Source organism: Hibiscus syriacus, unplaced genomic scaffold, assembly GCF_006381635.1.
Source record: "Hibiscus syriacus cultivar Baekdansim isolate YM2019G1 unplaced genomic scaffold, ASM638163v2 tig00110328_pilon, whole genome shotgun sequence".
In the NCBI taxonomy this organism is placed as follows: domain Eukaryota; kingdom Viridiplantae; phylum Streptophyta; class Magnoliopsida; order Malvales; family Malvaceae; genus Hibiscus; species Hibiscus syriacus.
In genome coordinates, this window is record NW_024062685.1 from 6,615,274 (window position 1) to 6,642,737 (window position 27,464).

Here is a 27,464-nt window from a genome sequence, read left to right on the forward strand (position 1 = left end):
GGTTTACGATAATTTCTGAGGTTATGGTTCACTGATTGTACTATCCGCTAGCCCGGTACTTGACTCGGGTTCAACAATAAGTAGTGGCACTCTGATCGCTCTTATTGAACTTCCTTTCAAATCCCCTTGAATTGAAAGGACGACTTGCACCTCCTAGTTTTCTTGACATTCTCGAAGCCCACACTCTTCATTATTTCTGAATCTCACTCGCTTATTGTACTGCTAGTCGATACTTCCCCTATAACGATCCTCGTTCTCCACTATATGTGTATGTGCTCGACTGAAGATATCTTGACGTATACCGCTTAAAATGGTTACCTTTGCTATAACCCGCTCCCACGAGTGTTTCTATGTATGTTTGGGCCTTTAGGTCCATCATAGACTTATTCTTACTATTTCATATCGTCTTTAGCTCTTACGGGCCTTAACCGAGTCAAAACTAACCATCCAAAGAGAGTAGTATCGATACTTTACATGTAGTATAGATAACCTATGGTCAAATATTGATACCCCTATAAGTATCATTACAAAAAATGCAGTATGTTTTCAAAATTGAGGCCCAACATCGACACTGTCACCCTGAGTATCTATACTGTAGGGGTAATATTGATACTCCCCTTGGAAGTACCGATACTCCAGCTTGAAATCCCTAATTTTAGCCCCAATTCATCCAATATCGATATTGTTCATCCCAATATCGATACTCAACCCCAAAAAGAGTTATTTTAGGCTCAAGAAACACTAAAAAATTACACTAAAAGACTTGGTTTGGTTTCTAATCTTATTTTGAAGGTTTAGGGAGTTAATTAGGGTATTAAAGTAGCATAAAAATATCTTTTTAACATTTAAAATGTACTTTGATCATGATATCAAATATAAACCCTAAAATGCTTAAATACTTAAATCATAGAAAAACTTTATACTTATGGTAATCTTAACACTCCGATGGATTAGAAATACACCATCTTGGTTTTAGAAACCCGAAAGGAAGCCTCTTGCTTAGCCAAACTCCTTTCCTTGGTAATTTTGGTGAAACTCCCACTTTTCTCTTTAACCATAAAAATCCAAGGCTTGATTCACTAAAACAACGTTGCTGAAGCAATTATGAACGAAAATAAAGCATGAAAAGGGTGCAAAACCTTACTTTTATCTTAACCTTTGAAGAGGGAGAGAATGAAAATGGAAGAAATGAGGGGAAGAATAAATTGAAAGAATATAAAGGCTCATCTTTTAAAAATGGGTAAATAACTTTTTTGGTTCTTCCTTATTTTTCTACTAATTAGAGATCTTCTTTTTATGACAAATTGGGCTCAATACTAACACAATTAAGTCCAACGACTTAAATTATAAAATTCACAGGGTCCACTTACTTTTCGGGTGAACCCAAAACAACTAACCCGGACTTTGGGGTGTTACACATCTCACTTAAACAGTTTTTTTAACAGTAGAACCTAAAAGTGTAACGGAGAAAACATTAAAGACCTATTTTTAATAAAAAAAATCTTTAGGTACTATAAGTCAATTTTAAGTATAATTTAAGCACTTATTTTTATATTAAGTCAAAAGGAAACTATTTAAAAGAGTTATTAAAATGTATTTTAGGCTTTGACTGAAAGGAGTGGTGATAGATTATGATATAAGGGTAAATTACATATTTAATATCTAAGCTATCAATCTTGGTCTATATTTTAGTATATAAACTTTATTTTTTTTAAAATCATACCTAGCGTTTAGCTTTCATTTCATTTTAGCACTCAATCGTTAAAAATTTAACGCGTTTAGTACCTAAATTATGAATTTTAGTTTGTTTTAGTACCTAAACTTTCAATCTTTTCAAAATTTAACGTTAAATTTTGAACGGAGTACTAAAGTGAAACATAAACTAAATTTTTTAACGGCGGATACTAAAATAAAATAAAAATTAAACTTTAGGTATGATTTAAAAAAAATTAAAAGTTTAGGTACTAAAACGGATCAAAATTAAAAACTCATATATTAAAACGGATCAAAATTGATAGTTTAGATGCCAAACGCATAATTTATCCTAATTATAATTGTACGGGTAATTAAATAACTTTCTTAAATAAGAATCTTAGATTCATATAACTTAAATTATAATTACACATTATTATATTTGAACTAAAATACCATGATATTCTTTCTACCGTTGCCGATAGAATTCAAAATGATTTATGCAAATTAATTGATAGATTGCCAAAAGGGTTAAAGTCGTCATCAGATTTCAATAATTTATATTGAGATTATAATGGTGTCACGTTAGTTAATTATATTAAAAGAAATACAAGTATGTCATTTTTTTTTACAAAAAAAATATATGATAAGAGGTGGCTCCCCAGTCCAAAATCAGAGTATATTTAAGACTCAATTGAGGTTCAGGTAGAAATTTATAAATTATCTATCAAGAATGACGGTGGTAAAATTCGAACTTAATATTAAAAGCTCAAATTCTTAAAAATCACTTGTGACCACACTCGTTAACATAAAAATATGTCATAATAAAGTTTCTTAGAATAAATAGGACGTAATTTTTTGTTTAAAAATAATAATCTTTTACATACAAGTGTATATTAGTTTCAATAAGCTAGCAAATATTGGTATAAGAAGGATAAAGGAGAATAAAACTTTATTCTATTCAAAAAGTATTCTTTTCTTTTTATATTTTATGTTATTTGAATTAATTTGAGTTTTTAATTTATATATAAAACACAATTGGTTTGAATTTAAAAAATTTAAATAACGTAATAATTAAAAATTAAAATGATAATATAGTATTTAATTAACAATTAATTGTTTTACGATTTGATTTTTAATTTTCATATTAATAACTATTTTTGTTGTGGGGTGGGGGACATAATATTAGATAAATCTATTGAAAGATGATGACAAACATGAGGTGACTGGTACTAAAAAGAGGAGACGACCGAGACGGCGCACATTAAGCATGAGCTGTGGAAAAATGGAACAGCGGAAAGAGAAGTTTGACTGCTACTTTGTCATGTATTGGGAAAAGCCATGTGATTAAAACCCTAAAGGCCTGCCCTTTTCAGATATCTCTCCTCTCACCAACAGTAGGACCTTCATCATTCATTAGTTCACTTCCAACTTCAAAAGTTACCTTCTATTTTAATATAAAAAGTGTGTACAGTCTATTGAAAACTGAATCTCATTAAGATGGTACACGGGTTATACTTTAATGTTCATCCATCACCCGGGATGTCTGTCTGTACGTATGAGAGAGTATCTACGATAAGAAGAATATGACATGATTCATCATTCATCATTATCTTGAAGGTTTAATGATCCTAATCTTTGGTTTAGATTGAGGAATGTTGGCACTACTAATTACACCAGATCTATGAGATGAACCCTTTACGTTGCTGTTCTTGAACTGCGAATTCTGTGATTTCTTCTTCCTAACTTTCATCCCGAAAGACGACGGCATCTTACTCTTCTTTTTCTTCTCCGTTTCCTTTATCGTCTCCAGCTTCGGTTTCCAGTGGCGCGTCGATCCCACGAGCTGCGTGTACTGTTTCTGCAACTGCGGTGTGCTGCATAGTCTATTATTATTATTACTATTACTCCCGCCGTTCTCTTCTTCCGTTTCCTCTTTCAGTCTCCCTTCTTCCACCAACGTCCGTATAAACTCATCGGACACGCGTATACTTAAACACCCCGACGAACTCTTCTGGATAATGAAAGGTCGGCAAGCGGCGGCTTTCTTCAACACCGCATTCCTCGACTGAGCGTCGCTGGCGAAGGAGGCAACGGTGACGAACGTCAAGACCGACTGGAAAAACCGTTCGGGGAGGAGGAAATAGACGTGGCCGAGCAGGAGTTGCTCGTGGACGGAGAGAGGAGGGATCATCTGGCCGATATAGAACGAATCGGAACGGCACACCATGTGTTTGGGAAACTCGTTCACGAGGTCGGAAACATTGACGGGACGATCGTAGATCTTGACGACCCCATCGGATTTGATGATCTTGACGGTAGAAAGCGGAGGGTCCGGCCGCCGCTGGGGGATGCAGGACATGTGGTTGCTCAACAAGTGGAAACACCATGGGATTGTGTGTAGATTTAAAAGCTTGTTGAGACCCATTTTTTTTTTATGTTTTCAGATGATAAACATGGAAATCATAAAACCCTTTTTCATAGATTAACAAAAGAAAATGTGGGAATTGCAGAGAAAAATGGAGACGGTGGTGGTATTATAGGGAGAAGGAGACGTGAGAGAGATTGCTTTAGTTTTGGGGGTATAGATTTGGTTATCTTAAAGTCTGACTTTGACACTGCTCTTGTTTGACTGAAACGCCAATTGTATTGGATCCCATTATTTCCCCCGCACTGTACTTTTGATTTTCGAATCAGATCCCACCATATCATCTATTTCTTATTATTATTTGGAATAATATCAATATCAGTGTTAAAATCATATTTAAAATTAATTTTTTTTAATTATGTGTTTACTGTTTTCTTGGTTATTTTTTTAAATATTTACTGTTAAAAAATCATTAAATGTTACATGTTATATTTATATTTTTTTAAAAAGAAAAAAAATCAAAGGTGTGACTTTCATCCTCCTGCTCTTTCCCTCTATTTTTCTCTTTTCAAATGGCTCACAAAATCAAAGAGATCAATCGGAGGTTTGACAAACTTGCTACCTAATGGAACAGCTTTAATCTAGGACAGTGTAGTGACAACCAACATGTTTTTCATAGAAAGACTCACTCTTTTGTGAATTCCTCTGATGTTCATGGTAGAGATGAGGATAAAGAGAATATCATTGATCTTTTGAAGAGATCAAGAGAAGATGGAAGCATCCCTGTGATTCCCATTGTTGGATTTGGAGGTCTAGGGAAAACCATGCTGGCTCAATTGGTATACAACGATGTTGGTGTTCGTGCACTTTTTTCATTGAAGATATGGATCTATGTTTCGGATGAATTTGATCTTCTTAAATTGCTTAAGATGATTATCCAATCTATAGACAAGTGAGAAAATTGCGATGATTCAACGCTCGATGACTTGCAACTTTGTTTGTGAATGCTTTTGAACAACAAGTTTTTACTCATCCTAGACGACGTGTGGAATGAAAATCAAGCAGTATGGGTTCTTTTGCTTTTTATGTTTAGGGGAAAATGGGTGTTGGTGTTGGGGAAGGGGAGGGTGGACGGTGGACGGTGGACGGTGGAGGAGTAGATGGTGATAATTTTGACATATTATGTAATTTTATTATTTTAATTATTTTTTATTTATTCATATAAAATAAAATTAAATATAAATGATGGTGTGGCGTGTTCTTATTGGTATGTAAATTTTGTTTAACTGTTTTAGCGATTTGGGGCAAATAGGATAGCGATTTATAATTAAGGGGGCAAAACGTCCTAAAAAATACTTTATGGGGCAACTAAATACAAATAATATAGTTCACGAGGCAATTGTCAATTTAAGCCTAATTATAATGGTGGAAGTAATAGTTGGCGACATCATTTTAAAATCTAATTTTGTAATAGATAATTAACTAATTTAGAGGGCATCATTTTACAATTTTGTTTTAGTCCTCTTGATAAAGAGAGATTATTTGTTATTCTTTAAAAGCTAATTTTATAATAATTAATTAACTAATTTAGAGGGCATCATTTTACAATTTGTTTTAGGCCTCTTGATAGGATGAGACACAGTAGCGTAAATTAATTTATTTTAGGAAAATATGTTAATTTTTTTTTTTAATATGAGATTGTTAATAAAAAATGAAAAACAGTTGCTCATTTTGTTGCTAAAAATTTTAAAGTAAACAAAGAGAGCGATGGAAGGGTGTTTTAGTTACAGTGAATGGCATTTAATTAAGGGAAACATAGAAAAACGCTCTCTTTCCTGCATGTGTTTTTAAGTGTCTCTCTTGGCCTACTTCATTCTTCCTTTCAGTCTCCTGTGTTTAGATCATAAGTTACCCATACCTTGTTTCTTTGTGCCATGGATTTCATTTGATTATTTTTCCGGTTTCAGATTCAACACAAAACCAAATTAGAAAAAGCAAATGACGAGCAGGAACGTAGAGAAGTTGACATCAATAGACGCGCAGCTAAGGCTGTTGGCGCCTGCTAAAGTCTCGGAAGATGACAAGCTGGTGGAGTACGATGCTTTGCTATTGGATCGTTTCCTCGAAATTCTTCAAGATTTGCATGGGGGAGAGATCAGAGAAACGGTAATTAACCACTCTTTTATTCATGATTCATTCCATTTTTTACATTAATCTTGATGTCATCTCGATGTTGACGTTAGGTTCAAGAATGCTATGAGCTTTCGGCCGAGTACGAAGGGAAGCATGACCCCAAAATATTGGATGATCTTGGCAAAGTCATTACAAGTTTGGACCCGGGTGATTCGATCGTCGTAGCAAAATCGTTCTCCCACATGCTTAACTTGGCGAACCTGGCAGAGGAGGTTCAGATCGCACATCGGAGGAGGATCAAGTTGAAGAAGGGTGACTTTGCCGATGAAAGTTCGGCGACAACCGAGTCCAACATCGAAGAGACCCTGAAGAGGCTTGTGGGACAATTGAACAAGTCCCCTCAAGAAGTTTTTGATGCTCTCAAGAATCAGACTGTGGATTTGGTCTTCACCGCCCATCCTACTCAGTCTGTTCGAAGATCTTTACTTCAGAAGCATGGAAGGTTTGTCTTTCGGATTAGTAGGAACCTTTTCGCTCTCTGTTAGCAGTCAGAGCATTTTAATGATCTTGTTTGTTTTGAACTTTCAGGATCCGTAATTGTTTGACTCAGTTGTATGCTAAAGACATTACACCGGACGATAAGCAGGAACTGAATGAGGCTCTACAAAGGGAGGTATGAATATGCGAATGCTGGTTATTTCAACAAAAGCTGCAACTTTAGCAATAGCTTGTCCAACAAGTAACTATGGACCTTATACTGTTTTTTTTTTCGTATAGATTCAAGCTGCCTTCCGAACGGATGAGATCCGAAGAAATCCTCCCACCCCACAGGATGAGATGAGAGCAGGAATGAGCTACTTCCATGAAACCATCTGGAAAGGTGTACCGCAGTTTTTGCGTCGTATTGACACGGCTTTGAAGAACATAGGGATAAACGAACGTGTTCCCTACAATTGCCCCCTTATTCAATTCTCTTCATGGATGGGAGGGGATCGTGACGGTATGTTGTTTTTCCACATACACCATTTAATCGTAAGACCTGTAAGTGTGAGATGTTCATTCAATGCGGTATGCAGGGAATCCCAGGGTAACTCCTGAAGTTACAAGAGATGTATGCTTATTGGCTAGAATGATGGCTGCTAACTTGTACTTCTCCCAAATAGAAGATCTTATGTTTGAGGTATTAAAGAGACCTTTTTTCTCGTTCCCTCTGGTTGGAGCGTTGTAGTTCATGAGTTATCACGTTTTTGATTGATTCTTCTTGTTTGTTCTATTTTCAGTTATCGATGTGGCGATGTACGGACGAACTCCGTGCTCGCGCAGATGAACTTTTTAGGACTTCAAGAAAAGATGCAAAGCATTACATAGGTTCTAAGATTGATCTTTAAGATTTGTTTTAATAATGATTCCCAAAGAATGTATTGGCTTGATATGGTTGACTGGATTACTATTATGAAATGTTTTATGCACACAGAATTTTGGAGACAGATTCCTCCGAATGAGCCCTATCGTGTTATTCTCGGTGACTTGAGGGACAAGCTATACAACACACGTGAACGTGCTCGTAGCCTACTGGCCGATGGGCGGTCGGAAATTCCAGAAGAAGCAACTTTCACCAATGTGGAGCAGGTCTCTTCTTTTAAAAATATTCAAAACAACATTTCCATTTTATCCTGTAGAACGTAGAATTATGTTCTTTCTGAATATGGGCTGGTTCCTTCTTGCATTCTGTAGTTTCTGGAGCCTCTTGAGCTCTGCTACCGATCACTCTGCTCTTGTGGCGATCGACCAATAGCTGATGGAAGCCTTCTTGATTTCTTAAGGCAACTTTCTACCTTTGGGCTTTCATTTGTAAGACTTGATATCCGGCAAGAATCTGACAGGCATACTGATGTCCTCGATGCCATCGCCAAGCACCTAGATATCGGATCTTATAAAGAATGGCCTGAGGAACGCCGACAGGAGTGGCTCTTATCTGAACTCAGAGGCAAGCGCCCTCTAATCGGCCCTGATCTTCCCAAAACGGAAGAAGTCGCTGAGGTGTTGAACACATTCCATGTCGTTTCAGAACTGCCGCCAGACAACTTTGGTGCCTACATAATCTCAATGGCAACGACCCCATCTGATGTGCTCGCCGTCAAACTTTTACAACGTGAATGCCATGTTAAGCACCCATTACGAGTGGTTCCGTTGTTCGAAAAACTTGATGATCTCGATGCTGCTCCGGCCGCCGTGGCTCGTCTCTTCTCTATAGATTGGTACAGAGACCACATCGGTGGAAAACAAGAAGTAATGTTAGGTTACTCGGATTCTGGAAAGGATGCCGGCCGTCTCTCTGCAGCTTGGAAGCTATACAAGGTTCAAGAGGAACTCGTAAAGGTGGCAAAGCAGTATGGGGTTAAGCTTACGATGTTCCATGGCCGAGGAGGGACAGTTGGACGAGGAGGAGGACCCACCCATCTTGCTATACTGTCTCAACCGCCAGACACAATTAATGGATCGTTTCGGGTAACGGTTCAAGGTGAAGTTATTGAGCAATCATTTGGAGAGGAGCACTTGTGCTTTAGGACACTTCAGCGTTTTACCGCTGCTACACTTGAGCACGGAATGCATCCCCCCGTGTCACCAAAACCAGAATGGCGTGCACTCATGGATGAAATGGCGACCGTTGCAACAAAGGAATACCGTTCTGTAGTCTTCCAGGAGCCTCAATTCGTTGAATACTTCCGCCTGGTAAGTCTTTCACCATTATTAAATCCTACAAACTTCGGAGAAAGATTTATCTACATCTATTAGCATAAGGAGCCGGCTGAGAAAACTGAATGTTAATCAACTGGTTGTAGGTGACACCAGAACTGGAGTATGGTCGGATGAATATCGGCAGTCGTCCATCAAAACGAAAGCCAAGTGGAGGCATTGAATCACTCCGTGCAATCCCATGGATCTTTGCATGGACTCAAACGAGATTCCATTTGCCAGTGTGGCTTGGCTTTGGAGCTGCTTTTAAACATGTCCTTGACAAGGACAAAAAGAATCTCCAAATTCTTCAAGACATGTACAACCAATGGCCTTTCTTTAGGGTCACAATGGACTTACTCGAAATGGTGTTTTCCAAGGGAGATCCTGGGATCGCTGCCTTATACGACAAGCTACTGGTATCACAGGATCTCTGGTCCTTCGGACAGAAATTGAGAACAAACTATGAAGAGACCAGAAGTCTTATTCTCCAGGTAATAGCAACATGGCTTATTTTCTTGATAGGCTAAACCAAAACTGACTTTCTTCCATTGCATTGTAGGCTGCTGGACACAAAGATCTACTTGAAGGTGACCCTTACCTGAAGCAGCGACTCCGTCTTCGCGATGCTTACATCACGACCCTTAATGTGTGCCAAGCATACACATTGAAGAGGATCCGAGACCCAGATTATCAATGCAAGGTCAGGCCTCACTTATCCAAGGAGACACCAAGCAAACTCGCTGCAGAACTTGTGAATCTTAACCCGAAAAGCGAGTATGCTCCTGGTCTTGAAGACACCCTTATTTTGACCATGAAGGGTATAGCTGCTGGCATGCAGAACACTGGTTGAAAATCCATTGTTACTTTCTTATCTTCTCATGCATTCTTTTCCCTATTTGATTGCCTGAAATGTATTGCCTTTCAAGGGCCGAATATTAGCATCCAATAAATCCTTGATTATTATTTCTGGTTTAATCAAGTAGATTTGGAATTTTTCTATTTTCTTTTATGAATTTTCTTTTAACAAAAAAACTACATTATGTAAATCCATTACAACAGCAAAACTACAGTATTCCATCTCAGACATACCAGACCTTTTTACCAATGTTCCATCTGTAGGTACCCTTGATCACTGTCACTTTTCTTGTTTGCCAAGGCACTTCCAATGCACAATAAAGTTGCATTCTGGTTCATCACATTCAAGTGCCAGTGTGTTGCAAATTTTACGACAAACATTGCGAACATTGCGTGGAGGGTAGTTCCAGATCTCCTTGACGACGGTGAGGGACAGAGGCAGTGATGATGACCTTTGTGTCTGAATGTGCTCCCAAGCTGACAAATGGGAGATCCAGATAGTACAATCTATGTGAACGAAACTGTCACATTGTTCACAATGGTAGAATCAGGAGTCTATTTTTCTTCACATATATTTCAATAGTATTGACTTGGATCAGAATGGTTGTAATTAGATCATGCTTGTCGTACTTGTACCAAGCTGTATGTGGTAGTCCACGCATTTAAAATCCAGAACGTACCCACAAGGTTCACACCGATATGCGCCGTTTTGAGGTACTCGAGATATATGAACAAGAAGAAATCACAAATGAATGGAAAAGAACAGCATTTTACAGAACTTGTACAAGAACAAGCATTATAGTCATCTTCTCCAAAGCATTTTCCAATGAACAGTGATAAAGAATACTAAGCCCTATACTTCAATCGTTTTTAATAGTAGACCTTAGTTTTTCCCCAACAACAGTAACTGCGTCATCTATAGCTTGAAAGAAAGTTGCAATCTTGTATGTGAAGAATCCCACCAACATTGAGATCAATTCTAACCGCATGTATCCAGATTCTGGAACAAGGATCCTACACCCAACACAAACAAGCACATCCATTGTCAGCATGTTTTTACCTCGCTAGGCAAACCACAGAACAGAATATTACAACATCTTGCAAATTACAGAAAGTCACAAGCATATTTCAATATGCTTAACCCCAGAGTTTCAAGGGGTGACCTTTTACCTCCTTCCATCGTACATCGGAACTCCATAAGCAACAAATTTATACAAAATAGAGCAACGGCTGATTACGGAATACAATGAAATACTAGAGAGGCAAAGGTATTGTAATGATCAGAAGTAGGTGAAGGAATGACAAACATAGATGTCAAAAGAATTTCAATAGACTGACTTCAGAAGAGGAGTGTGTTTAAGTTAACAGACGAGCAATGCTCAAGAATGCTAGACGACGTGCTCACCCATTCCAACGATTATAGATCATGACAAATATTGGCAGAACAAAAGAACCCCATAGTGATGATAAGGCAAATAAACCGATGGAACGAATAGAAATGGAGCTAAACAGGAGAGGATTGAAGTTAGTCTCAATGATATAGTGTTCTGTACGGCCATTGTTAAACCGAGGCCGAGAGCCTGTTCAATGCAGCTGAGAAAATGAAGACTTCAGTTTCATTCGTACATTTAGAAAACGAAGTGTGAAAGGAAACTGAATGACAAATATCTAGTTTAGATTTGGTGTCATGTCATCATCTAAGGTACTTTCAATCATCTTGTTGTATTTGTTAGTGTTAGAACTCGTGACTTCTAGAAATAATAATAATTCCTTTAATTATAAATATAAGTTAGTTCGTGTTGTTTATAACAATTTTTTACAAACAATCTCTACACACCATAACAGATATTTATGTGTTTTGAAGAAGAGATTTAGTGTTTCATTTCATTAGACTAACTGATAGTTGGTTAATTGATTAAGATTTTAATTTATAATAACAATTCACACACATGCTACGGAGTTGTTAAAATTTGAATTCTTTAGAAAGAATGAAATTCTCTTTCAACGCTACAATCATTCAATATGTTTATTTTTAATTAAAAGTTAAAATAATTTATTGTAATTCTCTTTCAAAATATATAAAATGTAAACAAAGTAATATTAAACATAATTATTTTAATAACCTCTATATAGTTAAGTTTAAATTTTAATACATTTTATAAAAAATAATTTATGAAAAAAGATTAAATATAATTTTTAAATTTTAAATAAAATGCATTATATAATTAAATATATATTCTATTAAAATATTTTATTTTTAATTTAAAATACTTAAAGATTTGATGTATAGAAAAGATCGGTTAAATATTAAAAAAAGAAAGATAAAATAGTCAGCTTATATAATGACGGTGTCTCTCCCTGTAGAGATAGTACCATTGATGGGTCAGTCGACCATCATACTACGGCCAATGACTGTCCTACAAGTAGGATTGGGATTGAGGAAGTCAAAATAGCTCTTAGAAAGATGGAGAGGGACAAAGCTGTCGGTCCAGGTCAAATTTCTATCACTGTGTGGTTGGCCCTAGGAGAAGAGGGAGTTAAATGGTTGACCATCATCTTTAATATTATCTTAGAGACTGCCAATATGCCAAAAAAGTGGAGAGAGTCTACGGTTATGCCAATCTATAAGAATAAATGAGATCCTCAATGTTTTGGTAACTACAGAGGTATTAAACTACTCAGTCATACCATGAAGCTATGGGAAAGGGTGATAGAGGCTAGGTTGAGACAGGTCACTAGGGTTTCGGAAAACCAATTTGGCTTTATGCCCGACAGGTCTACTACGGAGGCAATTCATCTACTTCGATGGCTTATGGAGAAATATAGGGGAAAAATAGAGATCTTCACATGGCGTTCATTGACCTTGAGAAGGCATATGATAGCGTTCCCCGCTATACGATCTGGAAGACCTTGGAAACGAGACGGATCCCAACTGCTTATATTCGGGCGATTCGTGATATGTACTGTAGATCTACTACATACGTCAGGACTACAATTGACGACACCGAGGCATTCCCGGTGGAAATCGGACTCTATCAGGAGTCATCTCTTAGCCTTTACATCTTTGCCTTGATTATGGATGACATCTATTGTGCGACACCGGACGGTGTTCCATGGTGTATGCTTTTCGCTAAAGACATTGTCCTAGTTTTTGAAATAAAAACTGAGCTGAATAGTAGACTGACGACCTGGATGACTGCTTTGGAAGAAAAAGGTCTAAGGATCAATATTGAAAAGACAAAGTATTGAGGGAACCAAACGATGAAGATGTAGAAGTATGCATAGAAAGACACGTTCTCCCATCAAAGGTTTGTTTCAAGTACCTAGGGTCTATGATACATAAAATGGGGGTGTAGATGATGACGTTACACACCTATAAAGGCGGGATGACTAAAGTGGAGGGCTGCTACTGGAGTTTTGTGTGACAAGAAAGTGCCTCTAAAACTTAAGGGAAATTTTATAGAATGTCAATAAGACTAGCGCTGTTGTATGGATCAGAATGTTGGGCAATCAAGAAGGATAACGTATGGAGGATGGAGGCCGCAAAAATGAGAATGCTTCGATGGGCATGTGGTAGGACTCTATGGGACATGACACCAAACTCTGGAATTAGGATGTCCTTGGGGGTGGTTCCCATAACCGAAAAATTGAGGGAGGGAAGACTACGGTGGTTTGGGCATGTCCTTAGGCGAAAACCGTCTGATGTGGTCAGGAGGGTAGAGTCGATTATAGTCGACGGTGCCATAAGGAGAGGACGACTAAGGAGGAAGTGAGTAGACTGCTTGAGATTTGATTTGAAGGATTTAACCCTTACCGAGAACATGACCTCTGATAGGAAATTATGGAGACTTAAGACCAGGGTAGCTGAGTAGTGTGGGTCACAACCATAGGGTGTAGCATCTCTGTCTTCTTTTTAATGCATTTGTAGTAATTTCCAGGACATCTACTTTTTATACGTTTATGTCATTGGGATATATGAAGGCTTAGAACTAGGATAGCGAAGTAGTGTTGCCTTAGTTTAGGTTTTAACCCATTTGACTTTATTCCCTCTCGTACCTTGCTATCGATAACTTCTGTGTATCATTTTCTTCGTGTTTTCCTCCTTTTAAATTTAGTCGGGTCTTATATTTATGTCTATATGCAGAGATTTTTACGCAGGGATTTATTTGCATGGATTACTTCCCATTACAGACGCGCATATGAAGACTGTTCAACAATGTATTTATTTATTTATTTATACATGCATTGTATCTTATCTTTATTTTTAATTTTCTGACTGCCGGAAGTCTTCCACGGAAGCTGCTCTCAACTTGGTGTTGGGGGCAACCTACTACCCTACCTTCCTCTTACCCCATTGCATATAGGAATAGGATTTTGTTGTTGTTGTTATAAAATAGTCCGCTTGTTTTTGAAACATTTTTAATTTTCTACATGCCAGCAGTTTACTTCGGCCCGAGGCCCAAGCCCCAAAGGCTGGGTGTTTACTGTTTAGTTAAATGGGGGTAATTGTGTAATTTCGTAGATGAGACGGAGGATGTTTCAGTACTTTCATGCGTGGAGAAGTAAAACCCTAGATCAAGGCTTCACTATACATATCTGCCAAGCCTCTCCTTTCACTGAAGCCTAACTCGAGTAAAAGATAGTCGGCTTGTTTGAATTCTTCTGATCTTCTGCTTTTCCTTTTTCCCCGGAGTAATTCTTTCTGTTAGGGTTTAGATTGTTTTGAAAAAGATGATATAATATTAATCAAAGTTTGGCGGGTGGCTGTGTACAATTAAGCCGATGCTCTGGAAAATAATGAAAGTAGCTTGGTACTGTGCACAGAGATTGAATCTTTCGATGGAACGACATGTCTGCTCTCTCGGAGCTTGGCTTTGATGTGTGGGCCTGGTTTAGTTCTACATTTTTTTCTTCACTTTCTCACTCTCCAGCCACTGTTTATCTTTCATTTGATTTTCTTTATAAAAAACTGGATTAGTTATTTTCTTTTGCTTTTTTCAAATCGTTCTCTAGTGTAAGCTTGTTAGATGATAGTGTTAGATCTGGAACTTGGTGCTCTTTCTATGTTAGCACTATTGGATGATCTTGTGCTGCAGTTTCAACTAGTCATTAGTGCTTCTGATTCACATAGTACATCCCAAGAGTTGTGTAGGTTGTAAAATGCTTATTTGTTAATTTTTTTTTTAATTATTCACCAAAATTGATTGCTGATGATCTTCGTTGACATTATCATTTGTCTATTATACATGTAATTGAATGTTCATTTGTGAATTTGTTTATGTGTCTACAGTTTGTCCTTCTGTGACGACCTTGAAAGGTATGTTACAAATTCTTGTTTCTAATACGACAGTTCATCACATTCAGCTAAAATTTTCACTTTTGATTTAGCAAAGCAGCCTCTCCAGTCTCTGTCGCCTAGCTTTAGTAAAAGAAGCTTTGCTCGTTTGAGTTCTCGTGGGTTTTCGCTTTCCTTTAATCCGGAAGTTAGGGTTTAGATCGTTGTGAAAGAGATGATACTTTTTTAATTCAAACCTTGGCGGGTTGCTGTGTACAATTAAGCCGATGCTCTGGAAAATAATAAAAGTAGCATGGTACTGTGCACATAAATTGATTTTTCTGATTGGACGACATGTCTGCTCTCTCTGAGCCTTGCTTTGATGACGGGGCCTGGTTTAGTTCTACATTTTCTCTTTACTTTCTCACTCTCGATCATTTTTAAAAGGAGATCCTACACTTTAACATTTCAATTTAATTGGAAAAGCTGCTGCTTCTGACATAATCAAACTGCTTCAGTTTTGAAATCAGCCATAGCAGCAAAAACAAAATATCGGGCTCTCCTCTTAGAACACTTTAAAACCTTGGCCTTCGGGTAACGTGCAGTAGAGCCATAAGGCAACTCATTGCCAAGAATCAATGAAGACATCCATTGTAAGCACAGAGTATGATGTATTTATAACCGGCTTTTATCCTTTAGTTTTGTTAACATGGGTAGCTACTAATAGCTGAAAAGAACGAGAGATACTTGAAAATAGTCAATGCAACAAAGAAATCAGCCAAATGAAGAGAGTGAGTGAGCAACAAAGAAAGATTCCGTGTGTTTTGTTCTTACTTGTAGAGGTGGATGGATCGAGATGGATTGAGGGAGGCTGGTGGGGTGGTAGTCCTTAGAAACTTTATTTTTTTTATAATTTAGATATTATATCCGCTTAGTTCATCCTTTAATTGCCCCACGTGGATGGTTGAACCCTAGGCTTCTTCCATACTCATCAGCGGCCATCTGCCAAAAGACGTAAAAATGGAAGTTTTATCAGCCAAATAAAATCATCATGAGAAGGAAAAAGTGACAAAAAATTAAGTGGAAAATGAGGAAGGCAATAGACATAGGAAGCAATATGGCAGCAGCAGTGATTGCCAGGTTCTTCCAAATTGCTTCACCAAATTATTTAGAAATGAAACAAATATTAAACTTAAAAATGGCGAACATAGGCAAATCTCTTTCATTTATCTGACTTGAGTACCATTACTCGGCTCAGTACTCCTGCAATCAACCAACGCCACATTTGCATTACAACTATACGCATGCACAACGTTTCATTATTGATAATAAGTTAATAATATAAAAAATATATTTTAAAAACCTCCTATTAAATAGTTTTGAAATATATATTTTATAATAATATAATGCTTCTCATTATGAGTTGATTTTTGTTTATATGTCCAAAACACTGACTTTTTCTGTAATTTTTTTTTTGAATTTTGACTCTGTATTATTTAAAATTTATTATTGATAATAATATAAAAATATATTTTAAAAACCTTCAATTTAATAGTTTTGAAATGTATTTTATAAAATTTAATTTTATAAATATTTAAAATAATTGTGGTCAAGGTTTAAAAAATTTGACTTTTAGGTTTTTCTCATGTTCTCTCTCTTTTTTTTTTACAATCTGTGTCAATTTTAATGATCAATCTAATTTTTTCTTCTTTAATTTTGTTTAACCGACAGTAACACCGATTTTGATGTTGGTTGTTGTCCGTCGATTATCTTTTTTCTTTATTTTTTTTAATTTTTTAATAAGAATAATAATGTCTTTTTGATATGTTCTCTACCTTTATAACACGTTTATCTTTGTATTTGTGGCACGTTTAACTCTGTCTTTGTGACACGTTTTTCTCTTCCTTTTGGTAGCTTACGATTTTTTTATCGTAATTTTCGTTTATTTTTTTTCTCAATGTTGGATTTGACATCGCCATAACTGATCAAGATGACGCTTATTTGTTATCATGATGATCTTCCTTGCTTTGGACCCTCTAATTGATTTGGATACGTGTTTTGTGTTTGTGTATAGTTTTTCACGTCGCTTGACTCTGATTTGCGATTTGTCGGTGACCTTCAGTAGCTGCATCCTCTTTCATGATTCATTTGCAAATGCAATCAGATTTGTTCGTGTCTTTATTTTGTTGGAGCTTTTTGGATAGATTTTTTAAAATTTTTCTTATTTGGTCCTTGTATGATCTAGGTAACTAGATTTTGTGTCAATAGTTATAGGAAAAATATCCTAATTATAAAAAAAATTGACTTTTGAAAAGTCAATAAGAGACAATTTTAGTGGGACGGAGGGAGTATATATCATTTTTTTAATATTTAAGAAAATATCACTATAAATTAATTAATATATAAAAATATTTTAAATGTTGGTGAAATTTTTGAGAAAATCATAGCAAAATAAGTGGTTCTGCCTAATATCTCTGCAAAAATAAATCCTATTCGTGTTCTTCCGTGCTTGTTGTTTCTTTTTTCACTGGAATAGTGTCCATAGGCAAATATCTCTTTCATTTCTCTGACTTGAGTACCATTACTCGGCTCGGTCCTTTTATTATTCTTGCAATATAATCGTATTATCTCCTTTACATCTGTAAAGATATCATTGAACAAAACTATTAATAACAACAGAAATAAAATTTTAAAAAAATGTTAATTAATTAAAATTCCATTAGATTCAAACCTTAAATGAATAAATTATTAAATCAAGTTTATAACAATAAAACCATACTAACGTTGCTTTTTATTTCAGAAGAATGAAAGTTTAACCTCAAGATTCTGCAACCGTCTATCAGTGGCAGATCAAGAAATTTAAGAATAGAGTCCAAAATTTTAATTTTTTTCTTAAAAATAATGGGTATGCAAAAATTATAATTTTTTTTTCTTTTTCCCTTAATACATTAAACTAAATTTAACCACTTTTCCAAAATAATAAGGATGCACTTGGCGCCTATGAAGGCTTAGTGCATCCGCCACTGCCGCCTATACACATTGAAATCTGGACATGAGGTACTTAACTATGACAAAAGCATATGGACACAAAAGGTGGAAATGATTATGTAAAAGCATATACATAGAACAAGTACCATATATTATAACCCATTGGGACGATTATTTCAATGCATATGCATACTCGGTTTTCCCACACTAATCTTGTCCTACATTGATTTCTAAGACTATATATACATTTTCCCCTAAGAACATCAATCTCCAGTTACACTAAACAAAGTACTTCTGAGGGATTAATTTGCAGCATTAGCATGGCAGATAACAAGGAAGGAGGTATTGTGAAGAAAGGTCACGAAGAAGGAATGAGAATGGCCGTCGGTCTTTTGCAAGAGATGGAGCTGCCCGAAGGGCTGCTGCCACTGTCCAACGTCGTCGAAGTCGGGTTCGTTAGAGAGACCGGGTACATGTGGATTGTGCAGCAGAAGAAAGTGGAGCATGAATTCAAGATGATCAGTAAGCAGGTGAGCTACGACACCGAGATCAACGGACTCGTCGAGAATAAACGGATCAAGAGGCTCAAGGGAGTGAAGGCGAAGGAGCTGATGCTATGGCCGCCGGTGAACGAGATCACCATCGATGATAAACAACCCGGGAAGATCCATTTCAAGAGCCTTGCGGGGATCACCAAGACTTTCCCTGTTGAGGCTTTTGCTGCAGGCCAGTGAGACGAGTTTGGTCACATTTTGCTGGGTTCAAATTTGTCTTTGATCGTTGCTGATGAAACCTGGGATGAATAAAAATGTTTCTCCTTGTATAAAAAATCATTTCTAATACAAATTCGGTGTGTTTCTTCTTCTTGGGAAATATTTTAGGCTTTCATACTACTAAAGTGCGGTTTTAACACAGAGCAACAAATCGCATCATAATAATTTTTAAGGTTACCTCAACATCGATGTTGATCCACGATAGAAAAAAACATACATAGTTATAATTAAGAAATAAATCATGTCGTAACTTCCACAATATTAATAACCGTGTTCTCAACCACAATTCAGTACCATGGTTCATATAACATATTTCGGTTCTAGTGAGCTTAAACACTAATATTCTGTTTAGGTTAATAAATTAGATGGAGTCGGGGATTAAAGCTAGATTAAGAACTAAAAACTTGGGGAAAAAAATGGGATAACTAAAGTGTGGTGCACAGAGATAGAGCATGTATGCATGCATGTACACGCAGGTGTGGTCCAAAGGGATTAGATGGTTGGATGTATATGGGATATTTATTAACTTGTAAACCCCATTCAACCAAATGAATGTAATTTTAGGATGTGGATGGAATATGACATTTTAGTTGTTATCCATGATTTCGTACTAAACTAGAATCAATTAGGAATATTTCATCATGTGGCCAACTTTATTTTCCTATCAATTTATAAATAAAAACTATAAATTTGACAAATAAAAATTATAAATGGGAAAAAAAGTAATATCAGAGTTTTTGCTGCTCCTGCAATATACCATAAAACACAACCCCTAAGAAATAGACAACTCTTAAGGCTGCCTTAAATAAATTGGAATTAATACTGTGAAGCTAGAACTGAAAACCAACCCAATTTTTGTATCTGCTGCTGGAATTCAAAGGGTTTATCTGCAGCTTCCAATAAATAATGATTGATTTTCTGACCAAAGCAAATCCCCCCCTTGTGATGAATTTACCAAAAACAATGACAAGTTTATGTAGCGGAAATGGCCTTGGAGGAGCTGTCCAAGACTAAAGATGCATAGAGTAAGTGATTCCATGTGTCAGGAACACCAGGCAGACACCAGTGGCTGCAATCTGCCACCATTGCTGGGGGTTTCTGCTTGGTTGCAATCAGTAGCTTCCCTTGCTTCGTCCCGTAAATGGATGAATGAGCGTCGGGACGATCCTCGCTCAGTCTCGTGATGTTCAAGTACTTCACCGGTGTCCTCATGCGTTCGAGCGTTTTCTCCACGATGTCTTTCAATGATTTGCCGAAATTCACCAGGTACGGCTTGTCCATGGCGGGCCTGGTTGATTTGTAGCACCAGTTTTTCCCAAAATGCGGAGGGGACATGCCCCTGAAGTACACTGTTGTTTTGTTCGTGTCGACATTTCTCTCTATCCAACGAGACCATGTCTTCATTGCAACCTTGAATGCAGTTTCGATCTTCATATCTGCAAACACATTCCGTTTGTACCGAAACATGTCCCACCTGCAACATTTTCACCGCTTTTCATCATACATCCATACATATATACATACACAATCATACGTGCATTGATTCATTCATTTACCTAAGGCGGTTCGCCCACCAGTGACCAGTGTTGAACACCATAATATCTGCATCTTTCCATTTCGTAGCGGACGGGACGAGCGAGTTGAGTTTCAAAGTCTTTTTGCCATCCTTCTTGTTCACTAGTACTTCCACAAGAAATTCAGCCCAGTGAAACTCAATATCCAACTGATAAGACTGCAACATCAAGCATATTCTTGTTAGCACAGAACAAACTAAAGCAAGTTATCAGAAACAAATGTTCGGTACAATGCCAGTGTCACGCCTTACCTCTGACCTGAAGATCCGTTTCCGAGCATCGACATAAGATCGGTCGGGTATAGCAGAATACAAAAGGCAAGCAAGAGATTCGAATTGGCTATGGTTGATGGAGTCCCCAACAATTACAACTCTCTTCCCTCTGAGCCTCTCCAACATGTCCTTGGCATTAAACCTTTCAAGAGTGAAACAATAAACAAAATGCTGCCAAAGGGGCTAAAAACCATAGTTGAAAGCAGAGTTGAATATCGTTTGCTTACCGAGGGATCTTGCACTCATTAGCCTCCCACCTCCATTTCTCGTATTCCTTGTCCGATCTTCCATTCCGTCGACAACTCACCGTATCGCTAAAAAACGGACACATTGCCGAATCGTACAGAGGACTCTCGATAGGATCGTAAACCCATTTCCCTTCAAAGATGTTGCATTTTCTTCCTTCCTCCATTGTCTCAGGCTCCTCGTTACCATTGTCCTTGGATTGTTGCTCTTGACTTTGCCCCTCCAACACATGAACCGGAGAAGAATCTCCTGTGCTTTCTTCCATTTTATCACTCAAAACTAACGCTTTTGCATCCTGCGAACCCGAAAAGGACGGTCGGGAGGATGCGTTTGCTTGTTTCACACTATCAAAGAAGTCCGGTTCCTTGTCCCGCAAGTCCGACAAAGGAATCTGAGAAGAGGGCGTTTCTGTTTCAGTTAGAGGTATACAAGGTTGAACACTAGAAGGTATGACTTGTTGTTCGTTCTCGACGACGCTCGGGAGCGTCGGAGACTGCATCGGAAAGCCATTGGAAGCTGTAATCGGAACGGTTAGATTCTGAAGCACTGATATATTGTTGGTACCGGAGCTGTGGTTGAGGAACAATATGAGAACCACAATGAAGCTTGCAAACGTTACAAGCCACCATGTCTCAGTGATGGTGGAATTGCCCATGGATAAATGAGGATGCTTGAAGACAGGGCTATGGCTTCACCCCGGATAACTATAAATACGAGCTTCTCAGCTAAATTCATGTGTTCAATAATTGTATAGTGTCGTTTCAAGTGGGGAATTATGGTCCCGAACAACTGGTTAATACTTGAAAAAGATTGCTAAAGGGAGATGAAGAATATATTTGGTTTTAAGTGGCAAATATAGTTCGGCTGGGTTTTTTTAATATGTTTTTGCAATGTTGTGGGAATAGTAAAAACAAAAATGATGTAGCCGCACACAGACAAGTCGGTATCTGTTAATTAATAATGAAAATCATACCTCTTTAGCCATCAAAGTAATACCAATAGAATAATATTAAAACTTAATTTTTTTATCGATTTATTTAGATGTTTGAATAAATGTTTTCATTGTTTGATGTTTATTAGATAAGGATTTACTCATCAGATAATAAAAAAAATATTTTTAACAACTTCAGTTTGATTTTTTAAAATTATTTGATCTTTCAAATTTTAAATTTATTCGAATAATCTAATATTTCAATCAAAATTAATAATTTAAATTTAACATTTATTTTTTTCAACTTGTGCATGGATCAATGAAAGGCAAATGGTTTGATGCAAGAAAAGCTTTGTTTTCTTAAGGGCTCACACCCCAGATATCTATAGTGCTGTAGTAAAGTACTTTAAATGCATAATGATATCACTGAAATTTCAATTCGTATGCTAGTGTGTTTTATGGTAATTTTAAAATACAACTTGTTAACGTAAGGTTTAAAAACAATAAAAATTGATTATAATAAAAAATATTTTAAAGAATGTAATTTTTTAGATTAGATAATATAATGTTTTAGGTTGAATCGAAAATGATAATTTTTTTCATAATATATTTATTGTAATCGAAATTATTACAAATTATATAACATTTTCAGTTGTAAACCTTAAAACAATTGCAATGTAACATTTTTTTATTACAATCGGAAATGTTATAAATTTATATAATTTTTAAGTTGAATATAATTACATTTCAACTTAAAACAGCCTTAGATTAGCCTTAAACTAGTTGTCGCACAACAAAACCACTTGTAGTCTATATCGTGATGTATATTGTAATTTTAATTCAGGGATAATAAATATAAATTAATAATTTTATTTTTTTAATTATATTAATTTTATTCTTAAAATTATTTAATTGTATCAATTTTTATCTTCTAATTGATACAATTAAATAAAATTAATAATTTTAATAATTAACTTTTGGAATTTTAATAATTTTAAAAAAAATAGATTTTTTAAATTATTAATCGATCTCTCAATTTTTAAATAAAATTAATTAGGTCCTCAAATTCAATCAAAATAATTAATCATAATCTCAATTCTCAAATTTGGTTAAAAAATCAACCAAACTCCTAATCAAATAAACAACTACACTTGTGTAAGTATGTATATATCTCATAAAATATATTCACTCCGTCCCGCTAAATGTGTTTATTATTGACTTTTAAAAGTTAAAAAATTTAAACTTTTACATTATTATTTTAAATATTTTAAATGATTAAATTTTATAAAATATATATCTAAAAACAACTTGATTTAAGGTTTTTAAAATATATTTTTTATATTTTTATTAATAATAAATTTTAAATAATAATGAGAATTCAATTTGTTAAAGAAAAATTTATCTCAAGGATAATTTAGTAAAACATGCATTTTTCTTATTTTATATTTCTTCAACCAAACACTGTAATCTTACGAAACAAATCAAACAAGGTAATACAACATTCCCAGTAATATGTTAAATAATGTAGCATTCCGATAATGTCATTTCCAAAGGTAATCTTACATTCCGTGAACCAAACGACCCTTAATAGGATATGTTTAAAACTGATTTAAAAAAATAAACATTTTTTTTTATTAATATAGGGTGCTTACAAGTGATAGTATATATGCTAAATACTTTTAACCATTTGACAATAAAGTTCAAATACCCTACAACCTTTGATGCCCGAACTTGAAATCTCTATGAATAACAAACAATCTTTTAACCATTGAGATAACTTGATTCGTACTAAAAAACTTTAGAATTTGTTATTTCTTTTAAGTACCTAATTAAATATTTATCCAATTTTCAGTTATTCGATAAGTAAAAGCCCAACAAATAATGAAGCAAATTGGAAAAACAGATTAGAAGGAAAATATGGCACATTAATTTTGAACCTTTAAATTCTTGTGGTTAAAATATGGGATTTTATTATGGGGCGTGGGGTGGGAGTAGGTTATCACATTATATCTTGGTGAAGAAATCATCCATCGTTCTTCAATTTCGTCCCTCCAAACAAATTCCTTATCATACGTATTGTAGACATTAATTTTTTCATCATCATCATATTATTATTATTATTATTATTATTATTATTATTATTATTATTATTATTAAATAAAAAAGTACAAGCCCAAATATATTACAAATCCTGGAGCCCAATAATCAGATCCGTTTATAACTCAGACCCAATCCAGGCCCAATCAGATGGCCCAGCTAAACCCTAAACCCAATTAGAGTTTCATCATCTCAGCAGCCAGTCGCCTCAATCTCATCCGTTGGATCTTTCCAGATCCAACGGTCTAGAAGCCTCCAGAGGAAACCCTAGGGTATCATCACCTTAGGGCCACGTCGTCGCTTCCCTTGTTGCCATCACCCCGCCGCCTCAGGAAGCTGTTGCCATGCCTCGTCGAAGATTCCAGCGGCTGCCACGACGCCCTCCAGACGTCAAGCTATGGTGACTCACCGATGCTTCCTCTATTGACCGGTCCGAAAGTAATATCGTGGTGGCTATAAAAGCCACCGATCCTGCAGAGAAGAAAAGGGGAGGAGACATCAACATCAAGCAAAAACACGGAGAGAGCAACACCAACAGTCACCAACAACGCAGCAAACAAAAGGAAGAGAAGAGGTCGAGAGAACTTACCTTCCACGAGCCAAAAAAACAAAAAAAAACCGAAGGTAACAAGTTTAGATCTAGGCCGATTTGGGAGTTTTTAGGCTAAAACAATCCTAGATTTGGCTTTAGGATAAAATGGGCTTCGATTTGGGGTGGATTTTGTAATTTTCGGCCACTGTTCATGATGGCCAACGGCGGCGATCGGCCGGAGACCGGACTCCCTCTGGTGTAGAGAGAATGCAGAGAGAAAATCTTTTCTCTCGTCTAAAGAGAGAGAGAAAAAAGAGAAATGAAATAAAGTTGGCCTAAAAAGGCCCGTTTTAGGGTTATACACTCATCAAAACTGTGTCGTTTTGATGAAGGCCCTGGGCGTAATTTCACTAATGGCCAAACCATACGCTCAGTACCCACAGTTTTTATAATTTTTCATTTTAGTCACTGAATCAAATTTTAGATTCTTTTAATTCGGTCTATGAATTTCATTTAATTTATAATTTAGTCCTTAGCATAAAATATATATATTTTAGGAAAATAACCGATTTAGCCCTTGTAACTTTATTAATTAATATTTTAATCACAAACATCATGTTTTAGTTTGTTTTAATTTAATATTCGAATTTTATATAAGTTTATTTTAGTCCCTAAATTAATAAATTGGTAAAATAGCATGTTTAGCCACTGTAATTTTAAATAATTAATTACAAATTAGGGTTTCTTAATTTTAATATGTTATAATTTAGTCAATAATTTTAATACTTTAATTTATTTTACAAGTTTTATTACTTTTTAATTTTATTTATTTTAGTCATTGTTTATTTATATTTATATTTTATATGTTTATATATTTAATTATTATTGTTATTATTATTATGTAGTCATATAAACATATATAATAAATAATATTTATTTACTTATTTTTTATATATTAAATAAAAATCCTATTTATAAATTTAATTTTATATAAATTACTTTTAAGAAAAATAATCATATTTTAATATTAAGAAATGGGTTGTCTTAAAGCACCTAGGAGTCATTTTCTGATATTCTTAAATAAATAAATATCCTATTTTTATAAAATATGTATTAATTTATTTTAATTATTTTTATATAAATATTTTATTAATATTTATTTATTTTTTAATATTAAGAAATGGGTTGTCTTAAAGCACCTAGAAGTCATTTTCTAATATTTCTAAGTAAATAAATATCTTATTTATAAAAATATAAATATTTTCTTAAAATTATACTAATAAAGTTGAAATAATAAAATTATGAATTAAATATATTTTTGAATTCTTAAATTTCCAATAATAGAGACAAATTATAATTAATGAGTATCAATTTTGGGCATTATAGGGGTGCTAATCATTCCCTAAACGTAACCGACCATGAATCCTTTTTTACTAAAAATTTTGGGTTATACGCATATCAGTTTATCTTTTAAATTATGTTTTCTTAAAAACTATTTTAAAAGATTGTTTTTAGGTATTTGAGCTACCTAACCCAAAAAAATCAATGACGACTCCCAAAACATTTTTTTAAATCAAAATAATTTATTTAATCATTTTAGTTTTCTCACCAAGTAAAAATTTTGTGTCCGGGCGAAAACCGGTTACGACACGTATCTTTGCGGTGACAGAGCCACAGCTTGGTGAAGGTGGACACGTGTTCACCTTCAAATCTGAATTTTCTTCTATTAATTATTTATTTTATTATTGGTGCCCATCATAGAATCTGAGTTTCATTCGATTAATTACTTATTTTAAGAATGATGCATACCTTAAAATTTTTTATACCCATCTCATTTAAGAAATTAATATTGTTAACATATGTATATCTGCTCTAAAAAAATATTTCTAATCCGCCATTGTATGTTGGCATGCACCATGTCCCTGTCATCGCAAACTTCCATTTCAATCATGTTCGGAATAAAACCAAAACAATCACTCATGCTCCAAGTTTCACTTGAACTCCAACAAATCAATTTGCTTTATTTTTTTAATCAAATTAAGTTTTATTTATAATTATTCTCACCCTATATTAACTAATTAAACTAATAGTTTAATTCTTTGAATTTGTTATAATATAAACATAAATGGATCGGGGTGGTAGAAATAATTATGCTTTAAGAAAATTTAAATTGTCGTGTAATTTATTTTTTTATATTTTGTCGCTAAAATTTCATAAATTCACTCTTTTAACATTAAATCATATGTTGTCTTTTAATATTAATCCCTTAAGTTGAAAGATAGTGAGATGAGGATATACTGCAAATTGAGCAGGTCGAATGTGAAGAGAGCATTCAATTTTAGTAGCGAAATTCATTCTGATTTATTATATTTTTTTCCTACTCAACCATGTGCTACCTTAACATTTTGTATTTTGTATATGATTTAGTTTTAATATATTAATCTTTAAAATTTTGTAAATTAAATTTAAAGATTAATCTGATTTATTTTTAACATTTTTTTGTAAATTTTATTTATAAATTTAAAGATTAATATATTAAAACTAAATCATATACAACATCCAAAGTGTTAAAGGTAGCACATGGTTGAGTAGGAAAAAAGCTACAATAAATCAGAATGAATTTCGCTACTAAAATTTAATTCTCTCTTTACGGTCGACCTGCTCAATTTGCAGTATATCCTCATCTCGCTATCTTTCAACTTAAGGGGATTAATATTAAAAGACAATACGTGATTTAATGTTAAAAGAAGTGAATTTATGAAATTTTAGTCCCCTTTTTAACATTAAATGGGCTCAATCCAAGCCCAATTCTCATTATAACTTGGGTCAAGGTTTCCTACAAGTCAAGAAATTTATCTAAGGCCCTCTCGGATTAACATGAAACTTCTAACCCAGAATTCGGGGCGTTACAGTGATCAACCTCCACGATATTTACGAAGATCAAGACGACGTTCACTTAGTATTGAAGCTCTGCTATGGCGGTGAGTTG

General features: G+C 35.1%; 4 protein-coding genes, 1 long non-coding RNA gene and 2 other non-coding genes across 7 annotated transcripts; 4 read left to right on the plus strand and 3 right to left on the minus strand.

The window, feature by feature from the left end:
- Positions 1–3,296: 3,296 nt before the first annotated feature.
- LOC120118585 lies at positions 3,297–4,173 on the minus strand. The gene has a single exon (XM_039138612.1). The coding sequence runs from the start codon at positions 4,118–4,120 to the stop codon at positions 3,302–3,304; it is 819 nt and encodes a 272-aa protein (XP_038994543.1). The 5' UTR covers positions 4,121–4,173; the 3' UTR covers positions 3,297–3,301.
- A 1,882-nt stretch (positions 4,174–6,055) lies between these two features.
- Positions 6,056–9,816, plus strand: LOC120118583 (phosphoenolpyruvate carboxylase-like). The gene is made up of 10 exons (XM_039138607.1): positions 6,056–6,226; positions 6,304–6,695; positions 6,782–6,866; positions 6,971–7,193; positions 7,270–7,373; positions 7,474–7,561; positions 7,668–7,822; positions 7,928–8,926; positions 9,037–9,423; positions 9,492–9,816. The coding sequence occupies exons 1-10, from the start codon at positions 6,059–6,061 to the stop codon at positions 9,780–9,782; spliced, it is 2,892 nt and encodes a 963-aa protein (XP_038994538.1). The 5' UTR covers positions 6,056–6,058; the 3' UTR covers positions 9,783–9,816.
- Positions 9,817–10,541: 725 nt separating this feature from the next.
- Positions 10,542–11,223, minus strand: LOC120118483. The gene is made up of 2 exons (XR_005515752.1): positions 11,193–11,223; positions 10,542–10,801 (listed from the first exon to the last, which is right to left on the minus strand). It is a non-coding gene; the product is annotated as an uncharacterized LOC120118483 (long non-coding RNA).
- Positions 11,224–14,582: 3,359 nt separating this feature from the next.
- LOC120118884 lies at positions 14,583–14,693 on the plus strand. Its single transcript, XR_005515793.1, has one exon. It is a non-coding gene; the product is annotated as a small nucleolar RNA snoR100 (small nucleolar RNA).
- A 669-nt stretch (positions 14,694–15,362) lies between these two features.
- Positions 15,363–15,473, plus strand: LOC120118883. Its single transcript, XR_005515792.1, has one exon. It is a non-coding gene; the product is annotated as a small nucleolar RNA snoR100 (small nucleolar RNA).
- A 2,754-nt stretch (positions 15,474–18,227) lies between these two features.
- LOC120118592 lies at positions 18,228–26,767 on the plus strand. Its single transcript, XM_039138616.1, has 2 exons — positions 18,228–18,789; positions 26,758–26,767. The coding sequence occupies exon 1, from the start codon at positions 18,371–18,373 to the stop codon at positions 18,782–18,784; it is 414 nt and encodes a 137-aa protein (XP_038994547.1). The 5' UTR covers positions 18,228–18,370; the 3' UTR covers positions 18,785–18,789; positions 26,758–26,767.
- LOC120118589 (protein trichome birefringence-like 42) lies at positions 19,721–21,618 on the minus strand. Its single transcript, XM_039138614.1, has 4 exons — positions 20,897–21,618; positions 20,649–20,811; positions 20,380–20,555; positions 19,721–20,297 (listed from the first exon to the last, which is right to left on the minus strand). The coding sequence occupies exons 1-4, from the start codon at positions 21,568–21,570 to the stop codon at positions 19,796–19,798; spliced, it is 1,515 nt and encodes a 504-aa protein (XP_038994545.1). The 5' UTR covers positions 21,571–21,618; the 3' UTR covers positions 19,721–19,795.
- Positions 26,768–27,464: the final 697 nt, after the last annotated feature.

What these genes read in the sequence shown, in the direction of transcription:
- LOC120118585 (XM_039138612.1), bottom strand. Translation starts at nt 4,120, where the DNA reads ATGGGTCTCAACAAGCTTTTAAATCTACACACAATCCCATGGTGTTTC.
- LOC120118583 (XM_039138607.1), top strand. Translation starts at nt 6,059, where the DNA reads ATGACGAGCAGGAACGTAGAGAAGTTGACATCAATAGACGCGCAGCTA. An exon ending in TTACTTCAGAAGCATGGAAG is followed by an intron (nt 6,696 to 6,781) that starts GTTTGTCTTTCG and finishes TTGAACTTTCAG; the next exon opens with GATCCGTAATTGTTTGACTC. An exon ending in ATGAGGCTCTACAAAGGGAG is followed by an intron (nt 6,867 to 6,970) that starts GTATGAATATGC and finishes TTTTTCGTATAG; the next exon opens with ATTCAAGCTGCCTTCCGAAC.
- LOC120118592 (XM_039138616.1), top strand. Translation starts at nt 18,371, where the DNA reads ATGGCAGATAACAAGGAAGGAGGTATTGTGAAGAAAGGTCACGAAGAA.
- LOC120118589 (XM_039138614.1), bottom strand. Translation starts at nt 21,570, where the DNA reads ATGGGCAATTCCACCATCACTGAGACATGGTGGCTTGTAACGTTTGCA. An exon ending in AATGAGTGCAAGATCCCTCG is followed by an intron (nt 20,812 to 20,896) that starts GTAAGCAAACGA and finishes CACTCTTGAAAG; the next exon opens with GTTTAATGCCAAGGACATGT. An exon ending in TGGTGGGCGAACCGCCTTAG is followed by an intron (nt 20,298 to 20,379) that starts GTAAATGAATGA and finishes AAAATGTTGCAG; the next exon opens with GTGGGACATGTTTCGGTACA.